The sequence below is a fragment of the Hemibagrus wyckioides genome, linkage group LG23, assembly GCF_019097595.1.
Source record: "Hemibagrus wyckioides isolate EC202008001 linkage group LG23, SWU_Hwy_1.0, whole genome shotgun sequence".
Lineage (NCBI taxonomy): Eukaryota > Metazoa > Chordata > Actinopteri > Siluriformes > Bagridae > Hemibagrus > Hemibagrus wyckioides.
The window spans coordinates 12941850-12969349 of record NC_080732.1 but is presented as its reverse complement, the minus strand read 5'-3'; the positions used below and the strand labels follow the sequence as shown (position 1 = coordinate 12969349).

General features: G+C 38.7%; 2 protein-coding genes across 3 annotated transcripts in view; one reads left to right on the top strand and one right to left on the bottom strand.

The window, feature by feature from the left end:
• Positions 1–24257, top strand: part of tex10 (testis expressed 10) — a 27345-nt gene extending 3088 nt beyond the window's left edge. The window contains exons 5-16 of the mRNA XM_058376634.1: positions 491–737; positions 1440–1552; positions 2930–3189; positions 3380–3518; positions 3676–3845; positions 4998–5175; positions 12114–12202; positions 13949–14082; positions 19843–19923; positions 20014–20183; positions 22366–22576; positions 24014–24257. Of these exons, the coding sequence (XP_058232617.1) occupies positions 491–737; positions 1440–1552; positions 2930–3189; positions 3380–3518; positions 3676–3845; positions 4998–5175; positions 12114–12202; positions 13949–14082; positions 19843–19923; positions 20014–20183; positions 22366–22576; positions 24014–24124 (1903 nt within the window). The 3' untranslated portion in view covers positions 24125–24257. The remainder of the gene's footprint in view (positions 1–490; positions 738–1439; positions 1553–2929; positions 3190–3379; positions 3519–3675; positions 3846–4997; positions 5176–12113; positions 12203–13948; positions 14083–19842; positions 19924–20013; positions 20184–22365; positions 22577–24013) is intronic.
• A 5-nt stretch (positions 24258–24262) lies between these two features.
• Positions 24263–27500, bottom strand: part of invs (inversin) — a 47743-nt gene continuing 44505 nt past the window's right edge. For both annotated transcript variants that reach the window (XM_058376632.1, XM_058376633.1), the window contains exon 19: positions 24263–26777. In XM_058376632.1, coding sequence (XP_058232615.1) covers positions 26668–26777 — 110 coding nt within the window. In that variant the 3' untranslated portion in view covers positions 24263–26667. The remainder of the gene's footprint in view (positions 26778–27500) is intronic.

The window sequence follows — 27500 nt, the reverse complement described above, 5'->3', positions numbered from 1 at the left end:
AAAATGGATCTAATGTTATGCTTCTATATCAGATACAGAATTTGTTCCTTTGCCAATTTTGTCAGATTCTTAGTGAGAAATGAATGTGTTCTGAATTTACTGATGCTTTTATAACCACTAATGATTCACACGCGACTTTGCCCCGTTATTCTGCCCGTAATCATTCAACTAAAAGGAAAAAGTTGTAAACAGGACAGTTATACTTATATATATTTATATTTGCGGCATTTGGCAGATGCCCTTATGCAGAGCGACTTGCATTCTCTTTTTTTTTTTTTATTATACAACGAGCAATTGAAGGTTAAGGGCCTTGCTCAGGGGCCCAGCGGTGGCAACTTGGTGGACCTGGGATTCAAACTCACATCCTTCCTATCAGTATTCCTACATCTTAACCACTAAGTTACCACATCCGACCTTTTCCGCTGGTTTTCCCACCCAGTGTGTTGCAGTGTTTGATGCATGTCTGCCTTTGACTCTGCCTTTGTTACAGGCCGGATTTGGAGCCCGGAGCTGGAGTGAGTGAGGATCTGTGCTCAGCAGAGACAGTGCAGGGTTTCGCAGGTACACTGGTTCCTCTCCTCCTGGAGGTGTGGGTGGAAGCTGTAGGTGGAGGACGAGGTCAGACAGACAGCGGGCACCTGCTCTCAGAGGAAGCCATGGCACTTATGTTCCAGATCCTTACGATACTGCAGCTGCTGAGACGACTCGCACCTCAGAAAGATCAACAGGACATGCTGGTGTGTATACACACACACACACACACACACACACACACACACCACCAACACTGTACTATAGCCATACACTATTGTTCTGCTTTGCAAGTGAACATTTTCTCCTCAAAGTTGAAAAATGGGCAAGTGTAAGGATTTGAGTGAGTTTGATGAAGGGCCAAGTTGTAATGGCTAGACGACTGGATGAGAGCATCTCCAAAACTGCAGCTCTTGTGGGGTGTTCCCGGTCTGCAGTGGTCAGTATCTATCAAAAGTGTCTCTTGGGTCTTGTAAGTATCCTTTAAGTCTTGTAAGTGGACCCCATCTCACAACTTACAGGACTTAATGGATGTAACATCATGATGCCAGATACTGCAGCACACCTTCAGGGATCTAGTGGAGTCCATGCCTCGAAGGGTCAGGGCTGTTTTGGCAGCACAAGCGGCACCAAGACAATATTAGGCATTAGTCATAATGTTATGGCTGATCGTTGTATTGGTGACATTTAGCTGAACAGTCTGAAAACAACGTAATGATGATTCCTGTGATCTCTTGTACATGTACCAGTTTCTTTGAATCTTTAAATGCGCCTACAATAGTGTGCTGTAAAGAGCAGGTGACGTTATTGTTCAGTGTGAGACAGAACGCTGCTGCTCTCGAAGGAAACATGTCATCTAGTCATTTTGTTGAATATTGTGTTGAACACTGAACTCTGGTGTTGTGCAGGATTCCTGGTTTCGGAATTCTTACCTGAGTGACTTCAAGCAGTACTTTATGAAGAATTTCCCCTACGGACAGCTAGAGGTGGCGAGACACAAGAAGAAAATGGATGGGAAGAGGTGTGTATGTCTATGTGTGTGTCTGTGTGTGTCTGTGTGTGTCTGTGTGTGTCTGTGTGTGTGTCTGTGTGTGTGTCTGTGTGTGTGTCTGTGTGTGTGTCTGTGTGTGTGTCTGTGTGTGTGTGCGTCCGTCCGTCTATGTCTGTGTGTGTCTGTCTCTGCATCCTTGTCGGTGTGTGTCCGCGTCCATGTCCCCGTCTCTGTGTGTCCACTTCTGTTTTTGTGTCAACTTCTTTTTTTGTGTCCACGTCTGTGTGTGTGTGTCTCCACATCTGTGTCCACGTCTGTGTGTGTATCGTATGTGTGTTTCTGTGTCTGTCCACGTCCGTGTCCACTACGTCTGTGTGTGTGTCCATGTCCGTGTGTGTCTGTGTCTGTGTGCATCCACGTCTGTGTGTGTTCCTAGCTAGATAACTAGCAGAATGAGATGCCTCAGTGTGTCTCTGTGTGTACATCCATTTGTGTGTGTGTCCCTGTCTGTGTCCATGTCTGTCTGTGTGTGTGTGTCAGTGTCCACGTCTGTGTGTGTTCAAGTCGTGTTTATGTCCATGTCTGTTTGTGTGTCCACGTCTGTGTGTTTCCCCCCATCCGTGTGTGTTTGCGCCTACGTTGGTGTGTGTATGTAAACGTCTGTGTGTGTCCCGTGTGTGTTTTTGTGTCCACGTCTGTGTATGTCCACGTCTGTGTGCTTGTGTGTCCACGTCTGTGTGTGACCATGTCTGTGTGTGTCCCTGTCCATGTCTGTGTGTGTCCCTGTCCATGTCTGTGTGTGTCTCTGTCCATGTCTGTGTGTGTCCCCATCCATGTCTGTGTGTGTCTGCACGTGTGTGTATGTGTGTCCAGATCTGTGTGTCCCTGTCCATGCCAGTGTTTGTGTCCACGTCTGTGTGTGTCCCTGTCCATGTCTGTGTCTCCACATCTGTGTGTGTCTCCACGTCTGTGTGTTTGTGTTTCCACACAAACACACTGTCATGTGTGTATCCCTGTCATTTTTGTGTCTATGTCTGTGTGTGTGTGTCCACGTCTGTGTGTGTGTGTCCACGTCTGTGTGTGTGTGTCCACGTCTGTGTGTGTGTGTCCACGTCTGTGTGTGTGTGTCCACGTCTGTGTGTGTGTGTCCACGTCTGTGTGTGTGTAGCTAGATACCTAGCAGACTGAAGTAGTTTCGTATCATGAATAGAAAATGCATGATGTTTATGATGTGGTCTTTTCCTGTTGTAGGCTATCTGTGTTTTATTGCCTTGTGAATTCTGAGAAGCTGTATTCTAGACACTGGATGCTTGCTTGTTTGTTTGTTTGTGTCTCTACCTAAGCTAGTGAAAACCTACACATGTATGTGATCCAGTCTTATAGAAGCTAAATTCTCTCTTCCTGTAGGAACAGGCAGCAGGTGATAGGTGGTATTAATGCTGCAGGAAGCGTAGAGCCACTGGCTCTGAATGTCATGCTGTGTCAGGTAATGGTGACGCTCAGCCTGAGGGGGCGGGACCACATCGCCGGCCAGGACGCTGACTGGCTCGGTCCAATCCGAGCCTTCGTTACGGACACGCTGTCCGGTGGTGGGAAGCTGAGCTCTAAGCACCTCGCCGCTCTCTTGGAGGTGGTTTGGAGGATGATTGTTACCCAGCGTAGCCGTGGTGAGACTTTCTGTTGGACATTAATAAAATTCCTCTTAGGTTAAAAGGAGATTTTCTTTATTTCTGATATAAACTGTAATAAAACTTAAGCTTATTTAATATGGTGTGTGTAATATCTTTGGTATACGTGCCTCTATCTAGATAAGTGGTGTTGGATGTAAAGTGTGTGTGTGTGTGTGTGTGTCTTCAGTTGTGACAGAGGAGCTTCTACAAGCTGTGTATGTTCAGTATCAGCAGAAGAACTTGGTACTCTCAGTGCGCACCCTGTTGCTGCGGTTCTTTAGTCAACTCTACATACAAGAGCACCAGAACCAGCCGCATATCGCCAGGTACATGTGCACACACACGCACACACACACAACCCTGACCCGATAAGGCATGGTATCCACTAGATCCCTGAAGGTGTGCTGTGGTATCTGGCACCAAGGTCTGTTTTTTGTTTATAACCTGATCATTCTCTCCCTTTTCTCTCTCTCTTTGTCACAGGAGCAGGATTTTGACCCGGTGGTTGGCGTCCTTGCCGCTGCAGTTGGTGCAGTTGGGTGGCCGTAATCCTCAACTGTCTGCACAGATCCTGCAGACGCTGCAGTCAGCTGCAGCCTGGGGCAACAAAGACCTGCTACACAGCCTGCAGACGCATGCAAGCAGCCTTTATGGTGAACACACACACACACACACTATATCCCAGCTTTAACACATCACAATCATATTCAAATATTAAAGTGAGATATTAGTATACACATAATGGCCACTTTAATAGGAATATCTCAAGATCTGCTCATTTGTTTAATTAACTAATCAGCCAATCATGTGGCAGCAGCACAGTGTATCAGATCATGCAGATACAGGTCAGGAGCTTGAGTTAATGCTCACGTCCAAAATCAGAATTGGGGGAAAACATGTGAAACTGCTCTGTCACGGTGTATAGTGTTTACACAGAATAGTGCAAACACCATCCAGTAAAAAGCAGCTCTGTAGAAGGAAAATGCCTTGATAAGGAGCAAGGTCAGATTAGAATGACCCGATTGGTTAGACTATGCTGTGCAGCAATGGAGAGCAGAAAAACATCTCGACATTGAGCTTTGCACTCATCTCAGAGAAAAACAAGAATTACTACTATACCTGCATGATTGCATGCATTGTGCTGCTGTCACATGATGCACGGCTGAGCAGGTGCGCTAGGTTCCTAATAATGTGGCCACCAAGATATCCAGAATTGGGGTGGTAGTAAAAATCGGTAAAAATGCTCTATTTTGGATATACTTATATACTATATTACTATAGTATATATATATACTACTATATATACTACTATATATACTATATTTTGGATGTTCTGTCTCTCTCACACACACACACACACACACACACACAGCACATGTACAGAACAAAAACTGTATTGTGAATGATAAATCAAAGCCATACACCATAATCTCTATAGCCCTCTGAAACTGTGTGTAAGAGTACAAGTGAGGTGTGTGTGTGTGTGTCCGTGTGTGTGCATGCGTGTGTGTGTGTGTGTGCACGTGTGTGATAAGTCCTCCGTAGTTTCATGTTTCCAGAACACAGCGCTGCCATTGTGCATGGTGGCTCCGGTGACATCAGCAGAGTGCGTCAGCAGCTAATAATGTCTGTCTCTCTGTGATCACTTACAGGGGAAAAAACACACTCTCTCCCCATTTCTCACACACACACACACACACTACAGAGTAACAGTTTAAGCAGTGTATCAAGTGGGGGAGCTCGTTGTCTTTTCTTGCACACAAACATTTGTAACAGTGAATTCCGTATTGTGTGTGTGTGTGTAGATCCTCAGGAGGGCTGTGTTGTGTTGTTGCCGGTGGAACAGCAACAGCGCTTGGTTCAGATCCTGTTCTACCTGCCAGCGTTTCCTGCTGATGTTCTATCCTGCCTCAGCCAAGTGTGTAACACAGGCAGGGTTTCTGCAAGCCTCGCTGCCACACTCATCCGCACAGTACACTTCAGGTACCACACACACGCGCACACACACACACACACACACACACACTCTACACTAAAGCAGAAACCCTCTAGTCCAAACAGTTGCTGCATAACTCCTAATCAGCTCCTCTTTAAATATGCAGTCCTCTTTGTTAGACAGTATTATGATGAACTACCTGCTCTTGTGGTTTTTATTCTGGTTACATTACCCACAATGCTGCTGATAGTAGCACAAGTGGGATTAAGCCCATGCATCATTTGTAGCTGAAGAGAACGATGCAGCAGGGCTTTATTCCTTTACAATGTACATCTTTCTCACTTTCCCCATCAGCTTTCAGAGTAATATAGATCTATTATAGCTGTTATAAGACTGTTATAACTGTTCTATAAGCGTCAGGAATAAGAAAAATATAGTGCTGACTAACAAATTCCATGCAGAATCGCTAAGCGTGTCAGAGATATTTCGGTATAAACAATGATTGTGGACTGTAATGAGCTGTGAAAGCGTAGGGTTTTCTTAAGAGTCGGAATAAACACAAAAACCTCCCGTTACAGGAATCCTAGACCGAGCAGATGAGCCAGATGATAATATGAGCAAATCTGAATTTTGGTTTCCTCTTTTATTTTAGTTAATGGCCACATTTTGCATTAAACACAGACAAAACCGCCTGGCATTGGCTAATAGCTGAGCGCCGAAGCGTCCAATTATCACTGGCACTTTACTACAGACATTGTGTTCACAAAATTTATTCAGCAAACGCATTTCCATCCATCAGCCCTTTTTCCTAAATGAATATTTGCTGTTTCTTTATCCATAACACATGAATTAGTAAAACATGGAGAGAAAACTTTTTAGAATCATCTGTATGAGTACATGTGTGCTCAAAAGTATTGGTACACTTATTACATTTTAGTTCTTTTGTCACTTTTTTTATTTTCTTCCATTTATTTATTTTAAAACAAGCAGCTTTATTATTATTAATTTTTTTTAATTAATTAATTTGTTTATTTATTTATTTTTATTTATTTTTTATTATGTTAAATTGGACATTCTAATCATTTTTGTATATATATATATATATATATATATATATATATATAAAGAAACGCAGCTTGTCATGTTAAAGAAAAACTGGAATGTGGAAAGGTCTCTGTCCAACATGTTTATAATCAGCTTATTTGTTTATGTGCCATGTTCATGTAAATAAGTTACTATAGAAACAACAATATAGACCGATCAGGCATAACATTATGAGCAGTGACAGGTGACGTGAATAAGACAGATGATCTCCTCATCATGGCACCTGTTAGTGGGTGGGATATATTAGGCAGCAAGTGGACATTTTGTCCTTAAAGTTGCTATGTTAGAAGCAGGAAAATGGGCAAGTGTAAGGATTTGAGCGAGTTTGATGAAGGGCCAAATTGTGATGGCTAATCGACTGGATCAGAGCATCTCCAAAACTGCAGCTCTTGTAGGGTGTTCCCGGTCTGCAGTAGTCTGCAGTCCTGTAAGTATTCTTTAAGGAGGCCCCACCTTGCAACTTACTGGACTTAAAGGATCTGCTGCCAACATATTGGTGCCAGATACCACAGCACACCTTCAGGGATCTATTGGAGTCGATGCCTTGATGGGTCAGGGCTGTTCTGGCAGCACAAGGAAGACTAAGACAATATTAGGCAGGTGGTCATAATGTTATGGCTGATCGGTGTATAAGCTCAAGTGTGTTAATAAAAACTGTGATTTGCTAGAATTACTGTCAGAGCTTCTGTTGTAGTAAATGGCCCAACACCTTCTGACCAATCAGATTAATGTATTCAGTGCTGTAGGACAGAACTATTAATTAATCAACTACACATACACTGTATGGTTGTGAGTCTAGATTCAAACCTCAGACCCCCAGACAGGTGCGAAAGATCGACTTTAGAATTTTCATGGCGGCAAAGCGGAGACAGCAGTCGAAAAGTTTACCTTCGTAATAGAATCAACCAATTTAACGATTAAAGGCAGTTTAATATCCCTCTTAAACTCTGATTGGCCTGTGACCGTTCGTCATTAGGTCAGATCGGTCAGAACAAAGCTGCGTCATTGTTCAGCTAAAACGGAGGTCATCCAGCATACAGGTACAATGTATTCACTATTGGTGTAGGTCTTATTATTAGAGACCGGCACTGGACGTAGATACAAGTTGCAAGACATATTTGCACTTTAAATGTCCTTGAAGTTTCTAAGTTCTCTGAATTTTTCATTGTTTGTTTGTTTGTTTGTTTATTTTTGTGGGTCTGTGTTGAACTGTGGAACCTGAGCAGTGGATGATTGACAGCTTATTATAAAGTCAACCGCATGCTGTGAGCATCAGGTAGTGTGTGTGAGAGAGAGAGAGTGTGTGAGAGAGAGGAGAGACGAGACATGTGGCCCCACTGTGGTTTTTAGACACTAGCCTAAAGCCACTCTTTTATTTGTGTTTTTTCTTACAATTCTAATGGGAGCTGTCTTTCGAACACAGTGAGTGTGTGATATTGTGTGTGTGTGTGTGTGTGTGTGTGTGTGAGAGAGAGAGAGAGAGAGAGAGAGAGAGGGAGAGAGAGAGGGAGAGATACACTTCAGTTCCTCAGGGCTGTTTGCTCACAAGGATGATGGTTTAACATAGACAGGAATCGGGCCACTCGAGGTAATGGCTGCTGGTTGCGGGCAGTAGGGGGCAGTATTGCACTGCTTAAACAGCTTGCATGATCCCTTGATATTTCACAATTGCAGCATGCCTTGGGTCAATCAAACTCCTGACCACATCCTAAACCACAAGTGTGTGGAGCTGTACAGGAGCCATGAACATCATTCTTCCAAACGATACTCCCTCAAGTGATGTTTTGATAATGGAGGTAACGAACGCTGTCTAACACAGCACTCCAAAATCTCCTGTACTCCAGGTGTACATATACATTACATTCATATCTACTGACTGGAAATTCCACGGCATATGAGTTTTCATACTCCTCAGAGTATTCACTGACCCCTGTGCCATGTGCCATGTGGATGGGGGCGGGGTTATCCTTCACGCTTATCTGAATAGAAACGTTTCATCATAAGATAAAGCCAGATGGTCAGATGGAGCTTTGCTATGATTCGTCTTGCTTTTAGGGGACGCATCGCCGCATCGGAAATTTTTTCCTTTAATTTGTCGCTCGTCTGTTTACGCCTAAGATTACTTTTAGTAGTACTGGTTTTTTATCTTTATTAAAATAAAAAACACTCAATATTTTTAAGCTTAACTGAAGCAGTTTTCACCTTATATCATTCTCTGAAGTTGTGTAAAATTGTGTTTTTATGGATGAAATGTCTCTATCAAGAAATTAATTAATTAATTAATTTATTTATTTATTTATTTATTTATCTATCTATCTATTTATCTATTTATGAATTTATTTACCTATCTATTTATTTGTTTATTTTTTCCAGTTCAGGATCAAGAGGTATATTTTTTTTGTCAAAAAAATCCATTTAGAATGTGAAAAGTATTTTTTTAAATTAGTTTTATTTAATTTTTTTGTACAAGGAAACTGGCTCCAAAATTCTGAACCAAGAAAGTCTTTTTAGGACACAGTTAAAATTGAGTAGGATTTTTTTAGATCGATTTTTTTTTTGTGGAAATTATTTTACAATATGAAAAATAACTTTTTAACTTAAAAAGTGATCCTTTTAGTAACTAACATCTGATCCTGACTCATTTTTTCTCAATTCTACAGATTCTCTGTGTTCTGCATTACCTGCTACTGTTTTTGGTATAAACTTTACTTTACAGTGACGTGATCTGAGAGAAATCATTTGACAAAAACTTTGCTTTCATGGACAAAAAATAGTTTTTTGGTAGTGGTTTGCCTTTAATTAATCTGGAATCTTTTGTTTACTAAAGTAAATCTGTAGGTCAAGCACATGCCTAAGTTTAGTTTCTTCTTGCTGTGAAATCTAAGCTTGAGTCTGACTAAACATTGACTTTTAAATGGAGTTAAATTTATGAATATGATAACGTAAGGCTGCTTTTTTTTAATAACGAAATTAAAACTAAATTATTAATACTCAGTTATATATTTGTGACTATTTATACTGAAGAAAATTAGTCCAATTGTTATAATTCATTAACAGGATACTAAAATTTTACTATTACAAACATTTGTATTTTTAACAATGAAATTTAAACATAATTGAATTTATAAAAAAAACATGCATCAATATTTATATATTTATTTATTTATTTTATTTTCAGTGTTTTTTTTAGAAATTCACATTTTAAAATTCACGCTTTCAAAAAAATTTATAAATAAATAAAAAATATCATTCAAGCTTCTGTATTCAGATTTTCTATATTTTCAAATTGGTTTTATTTTATTTTTTCCCCCCTGAAATGTTTTCCTCAATTATTCCCAAAATTCTTATCTGGGCTACTCTGGAAAAAGGCGATCGAGTCTGGAATGCAATGAATTATCTGTCGATCTAAATGATCTGTTCTCTCTCTCATTCTGCCTCATTTGCTTTTCCCTGGAGATCCCAGAGGCTTAACTTGTGTTGTGAATTTTCCATACTGAATTTAACTGGGCGGATTCGAGCACGGGATTGCGTTAGCAGCTAATTAGTTTTGAATATCTGAAATATGAATTTAATAAATCTAAATTTCTGGAAAAAGGATCAAATATTTTTTTACGTGAATTTTAAAACACTGAATACAGAAATAAAGACAATTCAAATTTTATTATAAAGGATCTTGTGGATTTGAAACATTCAGATCTTCCATAGTATTATTTATTAACAAAAGAAAAACAGGGATTTCTAAAATCCTTAACATTTTTATTACATTTAATCTGTGAATTTGTTTTTGTTTTTTGTTTTTTTTACAGCTCTCATTCATTTCAGGAAAATTATTTTTAACCACCAAAACATTTCTTGTGGTATTTTTGTTTTTATACCACTGTAGCGTAACATGTTAAAAGAGATCGCAGCTTTTCCTGTCACAGAATACAGATGTACTGTATTAAAATAAATAAAAAATACACACCTGTACTACATTAGAGACATCCTACACCATGTTTCTGGTTGGGTGATTTAATTACAGGCCCAGATGAATTATTAGAGCGCTGGATGTGATGCCGAACCGTGTGTAAATCGATCCATCTGTACATGACCTCTATACATATTGCTTGTGAACTGATGGAAAGTCAGCACCCAAATCTCATTACAGCGTCCTACCTCACGCTACACCTTGGGGTCTGTACGTGGACGTCACGTTTCCTGCTGAATATTTAAACACGTCAGATGTTTCCAGTGGATAATGAAGAGGTTCGATTCGCTCGTATGTGGATCACGCAGCCCGCAACAGCTAGAATCGGTTACAGGTCACTTTCATAACCGAGACGGTTTCTGTCTAAATAATCAGTGATCGAATGCAGCATCAAAATAAAGTCAAAATAAATTATTTATTTGTAAGAATTTCAAAGAATTTATTTTCTCCCCCCTTGAAATGTTCTCTATTTTTTTTTTTTAAAACATCCAAATGAGATTTTTAATATAGTACACACACACAAAAAATAAATAAAAATAATAATAAATAAATAAATAAACCCTATTAAAGTGCAGTAACAGTTTAATGTTGCAGGATGAATGTGTGTATGTGTAAGTGAGCGTCACGTGATCGAGGAGATATTTAAACACGTCTATGCAAATCGAAATAATTTTTTTTGGCCCGCTCGCCCATATCGGTCAATCTAAAATAATCTGTTTAGCAGAGACAGTGAGCGTATTGTCCTTGAATGCACATAACCGCATGGGGACACACACTTTCTCACACACACACGAGCAGGCTCGCTCAGATTTCTTTTATAGAAGAGCATGACTCTGAAACGGTTCTCTAATTATCTCAGTCATCCAGTAAAACAGCAGTTTGGGTGTGTTGGTGTTTTTAAAATGCATATTTTAGCCTTTTCGTTTTTGCGCTTCTTGAGACGTTCCCTAGCAAGAAAAACAGGATTCCTGTGTATTTTTAACTAAGCCGTGCATCGTTTATTTGAACAGACAAACATACTAATGATATTTCCTTATTTTTCTTTTTTTCTTTTTTAAACCAAATGCGACATGCATAATAATTTGGAAAAGATCTATAAGGCAAAATCTAGCACTGCAGCACCAAATGACTGAGATTATGTCCCTAGAGCAAGAATTTTCAAAACTCTCGACCCCCTTTAATTGTAAAATAAAATTTCACACCACTTTTACATTGATTTTATTTTATGAACAGAATACAGCTATGTATAATTGCTATATTAGGCTCATTATTTTTATATCTGTCATGTACAGTCAAATTCTGGCTACTTCTCAGAGCTGGCTTTCCACCACTAGACCATTAGGTCTAAGTTAAACTGATTTAATTTATATTTTTACTTTTTTTGGTTACTGAGGTCTGAATTACACTTTATAAGAACAGTCAAATCGGCTAATAGGTATAAGAAGTCAGTACTATGTATAATATCTTTGATAATAGTGTATAATAATTCTAATAATATTAATAATCATCATCTTTTCCAAGTCTAAACACAGCAATCGATTTGATGTTTAGAAAGTGACTCGAGCGCTAATTACTGGATCTGGATCGCGTCTAGTTAAAGGACGTTCCGGGGGGGGGGTGGACTCCGGCGAGGACGCTGGTGTGCTGAGCTGAACTGAACTAATCGAGGTAAAGTAAGGATAGGGATCCTGCGCATCAGATCGTGTTCGACGCAGCCGTGTGTGAAAGTTCGTATATTAACACTGGCCACTTTTTTAATGTGTTCTTAGAGGAAATGGGGGGATCTCAGGTGTCTGGTATTTTTAGACTGACATTTTCAGCGCACACACGAGCACAGTGGGACACATTGTAATGGGAGAGCGGATCAGTGCTGGACCACTGCTCAGTAATGTGTGTGTGTGTGGTCTTGTGTAGGTCTCCTTTAAGTGGCTGGTCCAGCAGTTCGCAGGATGTGCCAGTGCGGGACGTGGATTACTTCAGTTTCCTTTTCTCAACACTGACAGGTACACACACACACACACACACACACACAAACTGTAATGAGCTTTTTATGTTACATTACAGTGATCAAAATTAAACTGAGTGCACATGCATACTCTCTTCACTACATCCATCACTTTCTCATCTTCTAGAATCAAGAGCAACTTCTTTCAATTTCTGTCACTTTTTTAATCCAATTTTTTTTTCTTTTTATATATAATAATAATAATAATAATAATAATAATAATAATAAAATGAATTATAATATTTTTTTGTTTATTTGTTTTAAATGAACTAAAAGTGCCAAGTCTTACCATGACCATCTCAGAGGATATCTGAAGAACTGATTTGAAGCCGGTGTTTGACATTATCGATGTTATTTGAGACCAATGATTTATTAAAATTTAGATTTTCGATAGATTAATAGCTGAACATAGACTATTTGCCCCGTGTGTTACATTCTGTGATAATGTAAAAAACCAAACCCATGTCTTTATTCCATAAATTTCTTCTCATAGTCTATTATTTCCTCCATTTTAAGGCTCGTTCATATCTTACACAGCATGACTTTTACACAGCATGAGAAACTACATAAAGTACAATTAGTGCTCCAGTGCTAAGATGTAAAAAGAAAAGTATGTGAACGTAGAACGATTTGCCCCATTGGGTGGGATCACCCCTGTTCCATTCTCCCACCCTAAGCCTTTTCTCCCGAAACAGCCTCAGTTCTCCATGGTATGGATTCCACAAGGTGTTGGAAACACTCCTTCTGGTTCATGTTGACATGATTGCATCACATAAGTCCTCATCCCCAGTGGAGCAGGTGCCACTGAGGTGCACTCGACTCCCCCTCATCTTCATACAAGCAGATTCAGAACACTTCTGATAGGACGATTCATGACATTATGACTAGCTCAAGCTGTTAAGGATCTAGGTTGTTGATTGGAAGATCAGGGTTCAAGCCCCAGCACCATCAAGCTCTCACCCCAACCACCCATGTATGGGATATGCAAGGAAAGAATTTCACTGTGCAGTAATGTATAGGTGACAAATAAAGGCTACTTATCAGATGGCTAAATTAAAGGGACGCAGCAACGATCCTCTGTGGCATTCAAACAACGTTTAATCTGTATTAGGCCAGAAACTTTCACCACGTCGTCACACCAATGGTCTGGGTGAATTCATGACACAAGGCAGGTCTTTAAAATATCCTAAATCTAATCCAAAAAATTATTACAATCAAGCTCACTTATGTATCTAGATATTAGCTTACGTTTTCTTGTTCTACTAATAGATAATTTTGCTAATGTTAAGCAAGAACGTCTAGATAGAAGCAAAGTCAGTATATGTGACAAAAATATTCAATATATGTGACTAGATTCAGGATATTTTTAACCAATATGTCAGTTTATTGCAGCGTTGACCCTAAGCTGTGACCCTGTCGTCTATGTGTCGCAGCTGAAATTGAGATTTAACAGATCACACACTGTCCAGTTGTGTCCACTGCAGCCTCAGCCTCCTGCTCTTGCTTTTCAGTAGTGAAACCCAATCTTCTGCTGTTGTGATCTTCCCTGATGATTCAGTGTGTTGTGCATTTTGACATGCTTTCCTGATAACCGTGTTTGTAACAAGTAGTTATTTGAGTTTCAGTAGCACTTGAACCAGTCCAGCCATTCTCCTCTGAATCCAAATTGAGCCTAATTTATTTGTGTTCCTTCAATTTGGTTGCCGTGTTGGTTTGAGGCTGCTCACTTTTTTGCGTTTCTCAGGTTTCTCATCTGAGAGGCTGAGGAACCTCCAGCAGACGGATGACGATGGTGTGCTGCCTTCGTCGGCCCTCTCACCCCTCAGCGTGTTTGCCACACCACTCGAGCAGTTCACGCACCACTGGGACGTGGTCGAGGTGAGATTTCTCTCTGTCTTTAGTCAAGGCTCAGTTGTTTCTCATCTGCGCCAGCTCGGCATGCCTAAATGGCCTCGATGACTGACGCACACTTTACTTCCTAACCCCTAAGTAGGCGTAATAGAGTCTACACCAGGCACCTCCTTCTTTCAAGCCTTGTCAATCAACCCCTTATTTTAGGCGTTATCAAATAAACGGGCCAGTTCGTATTCTACACACATGTGAGTGATGTAGTTCCCCCCCTAGAGAGCAGACGCGTGCATGTGTGTGTGTGGAGGGGGTTATCACGCCGCACCGGCTCCATATTTCAATAAGGGCTGGTTATCGGAGCGCCGCTGGCTAAAGCGAAATGCTAATGCCAGCCAGCGGACACCATCAGCGGCTGACATTTTACACGGAAATTAAAACCTGACAAAAAGCATGCCCTCCAGCTAGGTTCTCTCTCTCTCTCCCCCTCTCGAACAGCACTGCTACATTTCTCACTCACCCCCACACACACACACACACACACACACATACACGGCTTGATAATTCCTCATACAATTTCGGACAAGCTTTCATTTCGATGTCTGAGTCAATCAGCGATTCTGTGCATGAGTGTAACGGCTCGCATCACCACGGATACTGTAATGAGAGGTGATGCCAACAGGTGAGGCTGACGGAGAATAATAAGGTCTAATGAGGGAAAGAGTCATCACACACACACACTCAAATTACATCTTCACTGTCAACATCAAACTTAATTAATCCAAGCTGAGAAAGAGTCTCATACCGTGTCTCTTAAAACTCTTTGCCCTAACTGTTTGTAAAAGCAGGAGATAATAATAATAATATCCTGCCGTTTAAAACAAAATAAGTCACGATCAACACTCAGTCCTTTTCCAGCACTTTCCATTCTGACCCTCTGCACTAGTCGTGTTCACATCTTGTCAGAATTTGAGCATAAATATGATGGCTGTTCACATCTTTGTTCTCATAACTCTTAAACTCTTCCAACATTTGGACCTTTTTTGAACGTCCCATGAGGAAGTTGTGCATATCTCAATGAAACATTTCCTGTCACTGTCACTAAAAAATAACACGGAATAATACATAAATAATACGTAACAATAGGTCACAATACACTTTTCTGAAATATTAAAAATAATATTATTTATTTATTTAATATTTATTATTTGTTATTAACAATATTAATGTTTATTTATTTAATATTTATTTGTTATTAACAATATTATTATTATTTATTAATTTTATATTTATTTGTTATTAACAATATTATTATTTATTTAATATGTATTATTTGTTATTAACAATATTATTATTTAACAATATTATTTATTTATTTAATATTTATTTGTTATTAACAGTATTATTATTATTATTATTATTATTATTTATTAATTTTATATTTATTTGTTATTAACAATATTATTATTTATTTATTTAATATGTATTATTTATGTTATTAACAATATTATTTATTTATTTAATATTTATTTGTTATTAACAGTATTATTATTATTATTATTTATTAATTTTATATTTATTTGTTTTTACCAATAATATTATTTATTGGTTTAATATTTATTATATATGTTATTAACAATAATATTAATGCAATTATATGAATGTTGTTGTTATTTTCCCCATTTTTTTACAATTACAAATATTTAAAGTAGCTGAGTTAATGTTAAAACGTTTGTACTGAATCTTTACAATGGCAAAATTTTAATAGAACTTATTTGGTTTGCTTATTTAATTATTTTTTCAGACAAAAATCAGGAAATTCATATATACACTTTAAAAAATAAGTAAAATAAATGTATACCTAACTTACTTTAAAAAATAAACTTTATTATTATTATTTTTATTATTATAATAATATAGGTTTGGGATATTTTTTAAAGTAATATATCTTTTTATATTATATTTTAATAAAAGTTAATAAAAAAAAACTTAATTCCTAAATATTCTGATCTGCACTGGTGCTGTAACTTTTTTTTTGTCAGATATTTTTGCTCATAAACCACATCAAAACATGGATCCATAAAAACAATGAATGACGTTCCTTCCTTAAAAAAATGTTTTGCAATTTATCCAGCACTTAATTGTTAATTAGGTGTGTGTGTGTGTGTGTGCGCGCATTACTGCTGGGTGTTCACTGCTTTATTGGCAATCAGGTGTATCCGATCTAAATTGTGTGTAATGTGTGTTAACATGGTTAGTTTGATTAATGTCAGATAATAACCTGCTCTGAATGACATTCCCATCTGCCTTCATCTGTTTAATCCAATCCTCTCTAATTCTATTAGCACTATTTGATTTCAGCTCGTACGACACACACAGGTGCACACACACACACACACACACACACACACACACACACACACACACACACACGCACTTATTTATTGTTTGTGCTCATAAAATTTCAGTTGAAACAACGACGAGCTGCCACTAATCTGTCCAGCGTCAACATTCATTATCACTAACGGCTATCAGTGGTTAGGTTACGCTTTAAAGCTTGTGTGTGTGTGTGTGTGTGGTGCAGCCTTTTGTTCTTTTTAGGCCTTTCTTTTTCTGAATCTCGTCATAAGTATATGTAGCGGTAGAGAAGTGCAAGTGTGTGCCTCATACCTCACAGTATAAATAATCAGGACATATTTTTTATTACCGTTACAAATAGCTATGATTATCCTGATCTTAGGTTAGATGTGTGGTTTAATAATGCAAGGGTTTTTATTTTTCAGCATAACGTAATAGAAATAGAACAGAAATGAATTGAAAAGAACTTAAAGCAAGAGGTGCAAAATGTTGTCTTAGTTGAATGAATAAATAAATAAATAAACAAACAACGCCGTTACACACAAGAGCTGTCATGCGAGAGTGTAAATTTGACTGTAATTTCTATTTTTATTTTCAGTTGAAGTGGGCTTTTTAAAGAAAATACAAAAAAATAAATAAACTGATAACCGTTTACACATGAATTTGTCATATTTAATTTTAATACATCAAGCATTAATGCCAATTTTCTGACCAGTACAATGTTTATTTTAGAACAAAGACTGATCATTGTATTTGGAACATTTTATACATTTCTTTGGGTTTGGTTTTCTCCCTTTTTTTTCCAAACAGGAAGCTCTTTCCCATTTTTATTTGGTAAAAAACAATTTCTGTCCAAATATGGACTTTACATTTTTCACACTGGGCATGTGAGAAGTGGATAAAGCCCCCATGGGGGCAGAAGAAAAAATCCCAAATTGTATACAATAGGTTTTTCATGAAATATATTGATAATGTGGGTGGTGCAGAAGTTGCAGAAACTCATGCAAAAAAATGCGTGTTTATAGGGCTAAAAGGAAAACAGAAATGTTTTTGATTGAAATAATGCAGAATTGAAAAATCTTCGCGTTTCTATAAGTCTAAATATAAATACCTACACTACCAGTCAAAAGTTTGGACACACCTTCTAATTCCATGGTCTTTCCTGATGTTTATTTCTTTCTACATTGTAAAACAATGCTGAAGGCGGCCGAAATCCACAATAATGTCCTTTGAACAGTTGATATTGAGATATGTCTGCTACTGATGCTCTGTAAAGCCTTCATAACGGCTCTAATCTGAGGTGCTGTTAATTGGTGATTTCTGAGGCTGGTAACTCTAAATGAACTTCTCCTCTGCAGCAGAGGTCAGTTTTGGTCTTGCTTTACTGGGATGGTCTTCATGTGAGCCGGTTTCATCATGGTGCTTGACGGGTTTTGCAAATGCGCTTGACAATACTGTTCTTGCAAGAACTATTCCAGAACACCTGACCTTCGTGTCTTATTGTTTTTTGTCATTACATATGGATATGGAAGTCCATGTGTGTTATTTCAAAGTTTTGAAATCTCCAGTATTGTTCTAGAATGTAGAAAATAAATCCCTAAACAAAAAACATTGAATTAAAAGGTGTGTCCAAACATTTGACTGGTAGTGTATATAAATGTACACTAAGAAATAAATACTAGGGAGAGAAATACAAGCGAGAAGTATTTTTTGCGCCATTTTTACTGAACTGGCAACGTTATTCTGCTGGTGGCATAAAATACCCAGACTGTGGTAAATAGTAAGAGTGAAACAGCACACAGATCATGTAATAAACATAACATAACCCTAGAGGAGATGGTTTTGTTCTCTACAGTATAGAATAGTAAAATTATTGAACCAGAACTGATCACTTTCTTTCAGGCGGGAAAGATATGAGCTGATAAAGAAACATGCTGTGAAATGACAACTCTTTCCGCTGCTACATCCTCATAAAGCTTTAGTAGTATTGAAGAAATGGAAGTAGATGATTTGATTATATAGAGAAGTGCAGGGTTTGCATCCCAAACTGCATATAACTGGTGTGATTACTATTAGGGCACATTATGTGGTTCGAAACCCCGCCTTAGAATTCTCTAATGTGTTTTAATTGGGACTCCCTACAGGACATGGTGCTTAATGCTCTTCTACAGAAATTTGATTTATTAAAAAAAAAATGACCCTGGTCAGGTAAAACCATCATCTCTCGTGCAGATTAATGACATCGTGAATTCTGATAAATACCGGGATGTTTTAGTCTCAGTCTTGGTTGCCTCTGCCAGGAGGTTCAGACATGGGTATAAGATCAGCTTGTCAAAATATCCTTACAAATAAATGCATAAATCGTGAAATAAACACAAAAGCAGTGTTTTGCATTGAGCATCACTCAGGAGTTGAACCACACTGAAGTAAAAAGAGAAGTCCTCACGCTCGAACCTGAAAATATAACGAGTGTTGGACCTTAACTTAGATCTTAACTTCGTGTCTTGTAAAACATGATAAAGAAAGTAAAAAAATAAATATTTAATTCATAAATAGTACAGTTTTCATCTTTTTATATCGGAATGTTATTAAGTAGGGATCGGCAATATGATGATATAATATTACATCGTGATCTAATACGCCACGATATGTGATGCCTCTCTAAAAATATTTTTTAGAACATTTTTCTTTTTTTTTTTTTTATATCAGTTACAAACCTTAAATCAGCTTAGTTAATGGTAAAACATTTGTGCTGGATATTTACAATTCTACAAATTTTATGGTTAATTAATTTTAGAATTTATTATGTTTAATAATTATAATTATAATAATTATTATTTATTTTTTATTTCAGAAAATAAAGAATTCAGCAAAAAACAATCAATATATATATAAATATAACATATATATTTATTACCTAATTATTGTGATGCACATCGGTGTTATATGGTGAAATATTTTTGCACACCGTTGGTGTATTGTGAAACAATTTAGACACATAAAACAAGTAAAAACTTACCACGAATATCATTTTAGCTTAAATGCATAATCATCTAGAAATTTAATATAATGTGTGCGAATACATCTGATATGAAACTGATAATATATCGAGTTTAAAATATTCTGCATTAACGAAGAGCCTTCTTTAACCTGGTGTCTGCAATCTTGTGGTATAGAAATTTGTTATTATTATTCAATTAAATTAATTATTAAAATAAATTATTATTAATAAACATAATTATTATATTTAAAAAAAAATATTTAAATAATATATTTATTTATATTTAAATAATACATTTATTACATTAAAAAACAAACAAAAATTAAAAAGAAAATCTTGGAAATATTTTTTTCCAAAAATTATTTCTGAAATTTATCTAAAGTGTTATTTTACTGCTTTCTAAAAATAAACATTTGCACCGTTTCTGCCTACAGGAAGTATGTCACTGTTTGGAGACGTTGGGCTCTCGAGGGCAGTGTTTTGAAATCTTACAAAATGCCATCATCAAGAACCTGGTGAGTGTAATGCTGTGCATCATGGGTATAAAAATAACTCAGAACACTGTATGAATGGAATTGACAGATTGTCCCTGTATGTACATCCAGTGTGGCTTGGTGGTGGTGCCGGACTGCATGTGTGCTGCCCTGCTGAGGTGTATTCCACGCTTGCTGGATCACAGCCTCCTGCCCAACGACACACTCCTGCACTTCCTGGCTGACTGTTGTCTGAGCATGCTCAGTCTGCTGCTGCAACTGGAGCAAAGTGCTCGCAAGAGGTACAGACACACACACACACTTGTGCATGTGATGTACATTTACTACAACCATTATTATAATCTCAAAATAAAAAGAAGTGGCTTGTTGTGCCAGTGTAACATAAATCACAGACACAAATCTATTGGAAAAATCCTGACTCCTGGAGAATTAACTTCATTGTGAGTAACGCCAGATAATAATAAAAACTCACTATTCCAAATGGAAAAAAGAAAAGGAAACTTTGCCTTAACAAAAACAAGAGAAAAAGAAGAAGAAAATGCACCCCTACAGTGTCCATCCAGCTACAAAGGGCGCAATTATCTGGTGTTTATAGAGTGCAACTCTCTGATGACTCACGTCTATAGTTATAAAGTTAAAGATAGCTTATAAAGTGTTAACATATGTCAAGTACAGGTGTGCGTGTAGCTTATATACGCAATTTAATGCAGCCACATTGGGTGGGTGGGGGGTGGGGGGGTCTGGGGGGGGGCACCAACTGGCAGTCACCAAACAGGAAGTGACTTCATTGATCTGCTTTTACGTATCGACCACAGTGTTGGAAGATTAGTAAACAAGCTGTGATGTTACTATTTACACACTTTGTATATTCTGCACACCTTCCATTAACTACCTCAAAATATAGTGTATGAATAGATACGCACACACATCCATATACAGTAATACCTCACACATCCGCGAGGTTACGTTCCAGGACCCATCGCGAATGACGAGGTTTCGAGGATGTGCGGTCACTAAAAATGCTAATACTGTACTGTAAATGCTTATTTTTAGTGTTTAAACCCTAAACAGTATCGCCTGTAGAGAACAGTATCGCCTGTATAAAAACCAAGGGAAAAATCACTGAGATCACTGATTCACAGAATATAAGCGCGTGTTGAACCGAGTACAAGGTGCGGGGAGATGAACCCCGACATCACGCACACATAGCATCGTAGCTACCAGCCAATCAGCAGCTAGGTAAAACTGTTAATGCTCTGTGATTGGCTACTTCGCCAAGAGCTATTGTTAATGGCTGTACATGATATCGGTGACGTTCGATATCATTAAGATAACATTTATGTTACAAAATTAATAAACAAAATTTTGCATCAAAAAGCACAAAATTAGCCGTAAACAGTTTTGCAGGATCTTGCGAGGATTTCGCGGGTCTGCGAAAAATTTGCGGATGCAAATCAGTTAGGTTCCAGTGAAAATTTCACAGATCAGTGAAGTGTGAGGCCACGCCCCCTAAGAGTGCTTGTTTTTATTAGAGTCTTTCTGTATTAAAGTAAGATGTGTATCGTATGCATGGAATGTTAAGATACGCCCATCACATATGAATTAACCCCAGCAACAGGAAAACTTTAAACTTTATTATTTTTATTCTACGTTTCTGTAAAGCTGCCTTGAGAAAAAAAGTCCATTGTTAAAAGCACTACAGAAATACAGTGGAACCTCAGCATACGAACGCCCTCTCTTATGAATGTTCGCCTTAAGAATTTAAATTTTATCCGAAGCATTTTTGGCATCCGAACCGAACCCCAGAAATTGTGCGTACTTCCGGGAGCCGTTCGAAACTTGTTTGCGTCAGTGGAAAGCCATGCAGAGCCAACCGAAGGGAGCTTACGGATTCTACAGAATCAACCCACCATACCAGTGTTGCCTTTGGCATGTCTTCATAAGCTACCTGGATTTTTCAGGTGTTTCTTCATTGACAGATTGGTGGCGTGGGTGGTCTGTTCTATTTTTAGCCCAAGCTTGGTGGCACGACTTCCTGTCAGGACCCTTGACATGGAATGCTTGGCTTACAGTTTTTTATTTTTGGGTGGCTGGAACGGATTATCTGCATTTACGTAATTTCTTATGGGAAAATTTGTTTTGCATTACCTTAAGAACTCTCCTCCAGAACCAATTAAATTCGTATCCTGAGGTTCCACTGTAAACTGAATTGAAAAAATTGAACACACTGCTCAGGGTCAGTGGTGGCTTGAGTCTTTCAAGCCCCAGTACTGTCAAGCTGCCACTGTTGCACCCTTGAGCAAGGCACTTAACCCTTTCTCCACTCCAAAGGCGCTTTATCATGGCTGACCCTCTGCTCTGACCACAAAACTGTAATATGCAATGAAAATAATTTCACTGTGCTGTAATGTAAAACTAAAAGCTTTTTGAATATTTTGATTCACTCGTCTGTCTGCTCCACAGGGACGCAGTATGGGAGGCGTGTTTTGCAGCGCTGAGCACAGTACCACGTCTTTTGCGACTGGTTCTGCAGTCCCTCCGTGTGTGTGACCTGTGTGAGGAGGAGCTTCCCCTGCTGGCTCAGATCCTCTCACTGCTCCTGCAACACACACAGCTCCGCAATCAGGTAGCCGCCAACGGCGCCTTGCTGCAGACCATCATCCAGGACCTGACGGTAAAAACCTGGCCACCACACACTCAAACCCTGTTCTGTGCATGAAACATCTAACATGCAGAGTTTCTTGATTTCCTGCTTGAAGGTTGAAATGCTGGTTAAAAATAGAGGCCATGTTGTGGAGAATAAACAAAGAATGGTTTAGATTGGATACTTGGATACTCTCAGTACCAGTCGTAGTTTGATCCTAAGTTAGCTAGCTTGGTGTACAATTTCAGTTGCACCACATGACACTTTAAGGGACTAGAAATATGCATGAAGTGATTGTAGGTCAAAACTGAGTGATATTTCATCACCATCACCATCCAATCTCCAGAAACACCTTTCAACAGAAACAGGAAGTACTACATCCCAGACTGAGAAGCTGTTTGCTTCAGTAAAATGCGACAAACATTATTAGCATTCTGCTAAGGAACCAATGTAATGAAAAATAAAGTACAGAATGACAAAATAAAATACGGTATAGCATTAAATTACCTGTAATATTTCAGTAGCTTTCCATTAATCTCAATCGCACTTTAAATCGCTGTAACGTGTCATTCTGAGAGGAAACCCATGTCTGTTGACATGAATGGAGCACGATGATTCACAGAAATCATATTGCAAGGTTGCAGTTTGTCTGTAAAGATCATTGTTTATTCTGTTCACTGGACATTTTGTACAGATGAGCGAGTAGTTTAGTTTACAGCAGACGTTAAAGCTACTCGGGTGTATGTTGTAACTTTAAGCTTCTGGTAAATCTATGTGAATAGGTGCAAAAACTTGAGCATTGCAGCCATTTATGTTCGAAATCTGGGATTTAGATTACATTCTACTGGTCCATCTGACATTATCCATACCTCAGAGACTACATGCAGTTTTAAATGCAATACACACTCTCTGGTCACCTGACCATCACACTCAAACACTCTTGTTGAACATCCGTGTAGTTCCCTATTATTATTATTATTTTTATTATTATTTTAACCTTCACTCTTGAGGTTTTCCACTAGAAACTGAATCGTGGCTATGGGGATTTTTGTTCATTCAGCCACAAGAGTTTTAGTGAAGTCAGGCAGTGATGCTTGGCAAGAACATCTTATCACTATTTCGTTTTTATTCTCCAAGTTTGAGTGAATTTTTTTTTTTTATTAACAAGCAACAAGTCACTCAGTTAGTCTGTGTGGCGACCGTTCTTCTTGTCGCTTGTCAATTTTATATATAATAGTTATTTATAGCTAACTAGTTCAAGTTAGGATTGAACCTGTGGAATTTCTTCGAGCTAATTGTTTGGATCTGTTGCTTTACTGTGTAACTAATTTGCACAGAGAAAATCTGTGTCTCTGCTGAAATCGTAGCTTTGTGTTGTGCACATGCACAGAAAATGAACGAAATGTAGGTTCAGGCATCAAAACGTGAATGTAATTCACTTGTTGCTCTGTGTGTGTGTTTTGACAGCGCTACCACAGCGGTGAGACTCGAGAGCAGTGGCTAACGGACCTCCTGTACTGCTACAGTGTGACGCTTTCGAGTCACCGTGCCAACATGGCCATGAGGGATATCTATTAACCTCCTAAGCCTAAGCTCCATCTTCACTCTGCTTTCCTCTCAGCCTCTTCGTCTTTCCGTGTTTACAAATGTCGCTTTTTATAGTCCACGAGGAAAAAAAAATAAACATGTTGGGATAATTAATGAATCAAAGTGCTCTTGATTTCTTTCTGTTTATTAGCACAACAATAAAATCATGTTTACACATACTGGATACAATAGAGATACACGGGGAAAGTGCTAATGATGCCTGCTTAGCAACCACTCGACAACCGACGTACCATGAGTTCTTCATTAATGATGATCAGAAGTCTTCAAACTCTGCAATGATTCGGTAAAAAAAATCCGGTAATTGCTACAAGAAGACTACTGAATTTTGTTTACGACCGAATGGAAACATCAAAACTATTTGGAAATTGATAACTCGGAGAATCGGGCACATCTGTTAGCGGGGAATTCAGCCTGTGGCTGCAGTCTGACATTGCAGGCCTTTCATTTACTCCTGTAATTAACGCATTTCTCAGCTTAACCCTAAAGCCCCGGAGGTCTTTGTGGTGGAAGCCTAAAGTTAAAACACTGGCAGCTGCTGTGCAGCACGACGTACAAAAACGTGCATGGTGAGACATCTTTCAGCATTCCGACGACGGTGAAATGTCAAAAGTTATAAAAAGATTTTACAAAGGATCACACAAAAGCTGTAGAATAAATAATGGCAATTGATACAAACATGAATGCATAGCTGGAGTATACATTCTACTCTATCTACAGTTTATTTAGAATATATAATACATGCATACGGAAAGGAGACAAATTAAAGCAAATAATATTAATAAGGTGTCGGGCCACTGCAGGTTTCTGCTATAGATTGTATCTGGACAGTGTCGATTAGTGTTTTAATAATGATGATAAGACAGATGCCCTTAACCAGAGTGACTTGGATTTATCTTATGTATATGATCGGGCAGTTTGAGGGTCGGGGGCCCAGGAGAGTCAGCTTGGTGGCTCTGGGATAGTAGTCCAGCAACTTAACCACTGAGCTGCCACTGCCCCTTAATCTTTAAATGCTCGGTTAGTATGGGTTTTGCATGTTCTCCCCGTACTTTGGGTGTTAAACATCACTGCAGAATTTCCCATAAGTGTTTCAAGGTGAAGGTCCTCCATCCATTTTCTGTACTGCAGTGCCTGGAGTCTATCCCAGGGAGTCTAAGCACAGGGAAGGGGACATGCTAAACAGGGTGCCAGCCGATCACAGGGCACAATCACACACACACACACCTATTTACACACTGCAGACAATTTATAGATATCAGTCAGCCAACAATGCATGTCTTTGGACTGGAGGAGGAAACCTGGAGGAAATACCTGAAGCACGGGAAGAACATGCAAACTCCACCCTCACCATTTAGACAATTAAAGGCCTTGTTGAAGGACTCAACAGAGGCAGCTTGGTAAATTTCTGTTCCTCATTCACTGAGCTCTCATGCCCTGTGGATGGGGCGGAGTCACTGAGGATGAGACCACGCCTATCAGAATCAAAACATTTGACCATAGGATAAAGTTGTTTAGTCAGAAGAGCTTTGTATTGCAGGTAATGTCCCTCTCAGCAAAGTATTCCACCTGATTTAAACCAAACCCTCATTGACCCTTTCTGGACTATAAGGCTATAATGAAACGACTCGGCTGCTAAATGTCTCCCACACCATAACAAAACCACTGCTTTTTCCTTTAATTTGTCCCCTTTCTGTATATAGAAGTATCAGTCACATGACACATCCTAAAGCTATATTCACACAAACAACAATTTTATCGCTGTAAGTCCCAGGGGGCGTTCCTAATACTGGTTGCCATAGTAATAACGATATAAAGAAATAGAAATATATCAGTGGGTGGTGCATCCTGCATTCCACTTGACGACAAATCAGTCTTCTCGCTGCTAAAATGAAACATTCTGGAGGGAGATTTGGTTTTTGTGTATAAAATTTCAGCAGTGTAGATCTGCATCATATCATACAAGCAGTGTGTGATTTTTGTCACGGACCACGCGCTCTCTAATGTCTTCGCTCTCATTGGTAGCTGCACTAAGTTTAAGTCAAATCGTTGGACACGCCCAACAACGGTTACTGATGCTCACGTAACCGGTAGCTCTTTGTCATCGCGAGTCGCTGTGTGTGTGAACGCAGCATTACAGTTTGAACATAGAAACAAAACAAAGCATCTTGTAAGACAAAGAATACTTGTTTTGGTAAAAATCTTGCATCATGTTAGCACTCTTATGCAGACAGCCTTGTTATGTCAGGTGTATGCCACCTATATGACAGGTGCATAAGCGGTTGATGGCAGTATAAAAGGTCATCTCATGCATATGTTGTGTTTGAGGGTTTAAACTTTGACCTATATGGATGGCATAATATCCTGGTGTCTTTTAGGTTCCTGGACCGCATCAGTTTCCAGACTGAAAATATATAAATAAGCAGACGACTGTGTGTGTGTCAGTTTCTCGCTCAATGAAGCAGCTTAGCGTCTAGGGTTCGGTCATCGGGTTAAGAGTGTGTGCTGAGGTGGTGTCAGTCCTTGGTTCTGCTCTGGCTGCTGGCGCTCTGAGGACGCAGGTGATAAGAGTACTGCTTTGCTTGATTCAGAGAGTCCAGCAAGTGCACACACTCCACACCGCTCACTGAGGAAACACACACATGCAACATATGTAAACACAGAACATGGCCATTTCAATCCTGTTACAGATCAAATCTAAGAGCTTCCCTCTCACAAATAAAAAGTGACCAATCTTTTCCTTGTCGCTTTTCTGGTACCATCTTTGTACCGTGAATATTCAGGACATGAATAGAGTATATTGAAAGATATTCTAAGGTACATAGCTGTTGTACTTTTAAAGCTTTACTGTATTTAAGTAAATTACATCACATCACATCACATCACATACACATTCACATTTCTGGCATTTGGCAGACGCTTTTATCCAGAGCGATGTACAAGAGTGCTTTGAAATCTCTATCAATGAATACGTTAACACTGATTCAACAGGTCACAGACATCAGGCTAAACACTTAGCAACATCAGTGTTTTGAATCTGATGCGTTCAGCTACCAGAAGCCAGTGGAGGGAACGCAGCAGTGGGGTGGTGTGGGAGAACTTGAAAACAAGTCATGTGGCTACATTTTGGATTATTTACAGTGGACCAATTGCATTTAGAGGAAGACCTGCCAGTAGAGAGCTGCAGTAGTCCAGTCTTGAAATGACCAGAGACTGAACAAGCACTTGAGTAGCCTGTGTGGATAAAAATGGTCGAATGTTTCTGATGTTGTACAGAAGAAACCGACATGAGCGTGTCACATGGGAGGAAAAGGACAGTTTATTGTCCATGGTTACCCTAAGGTTGCAA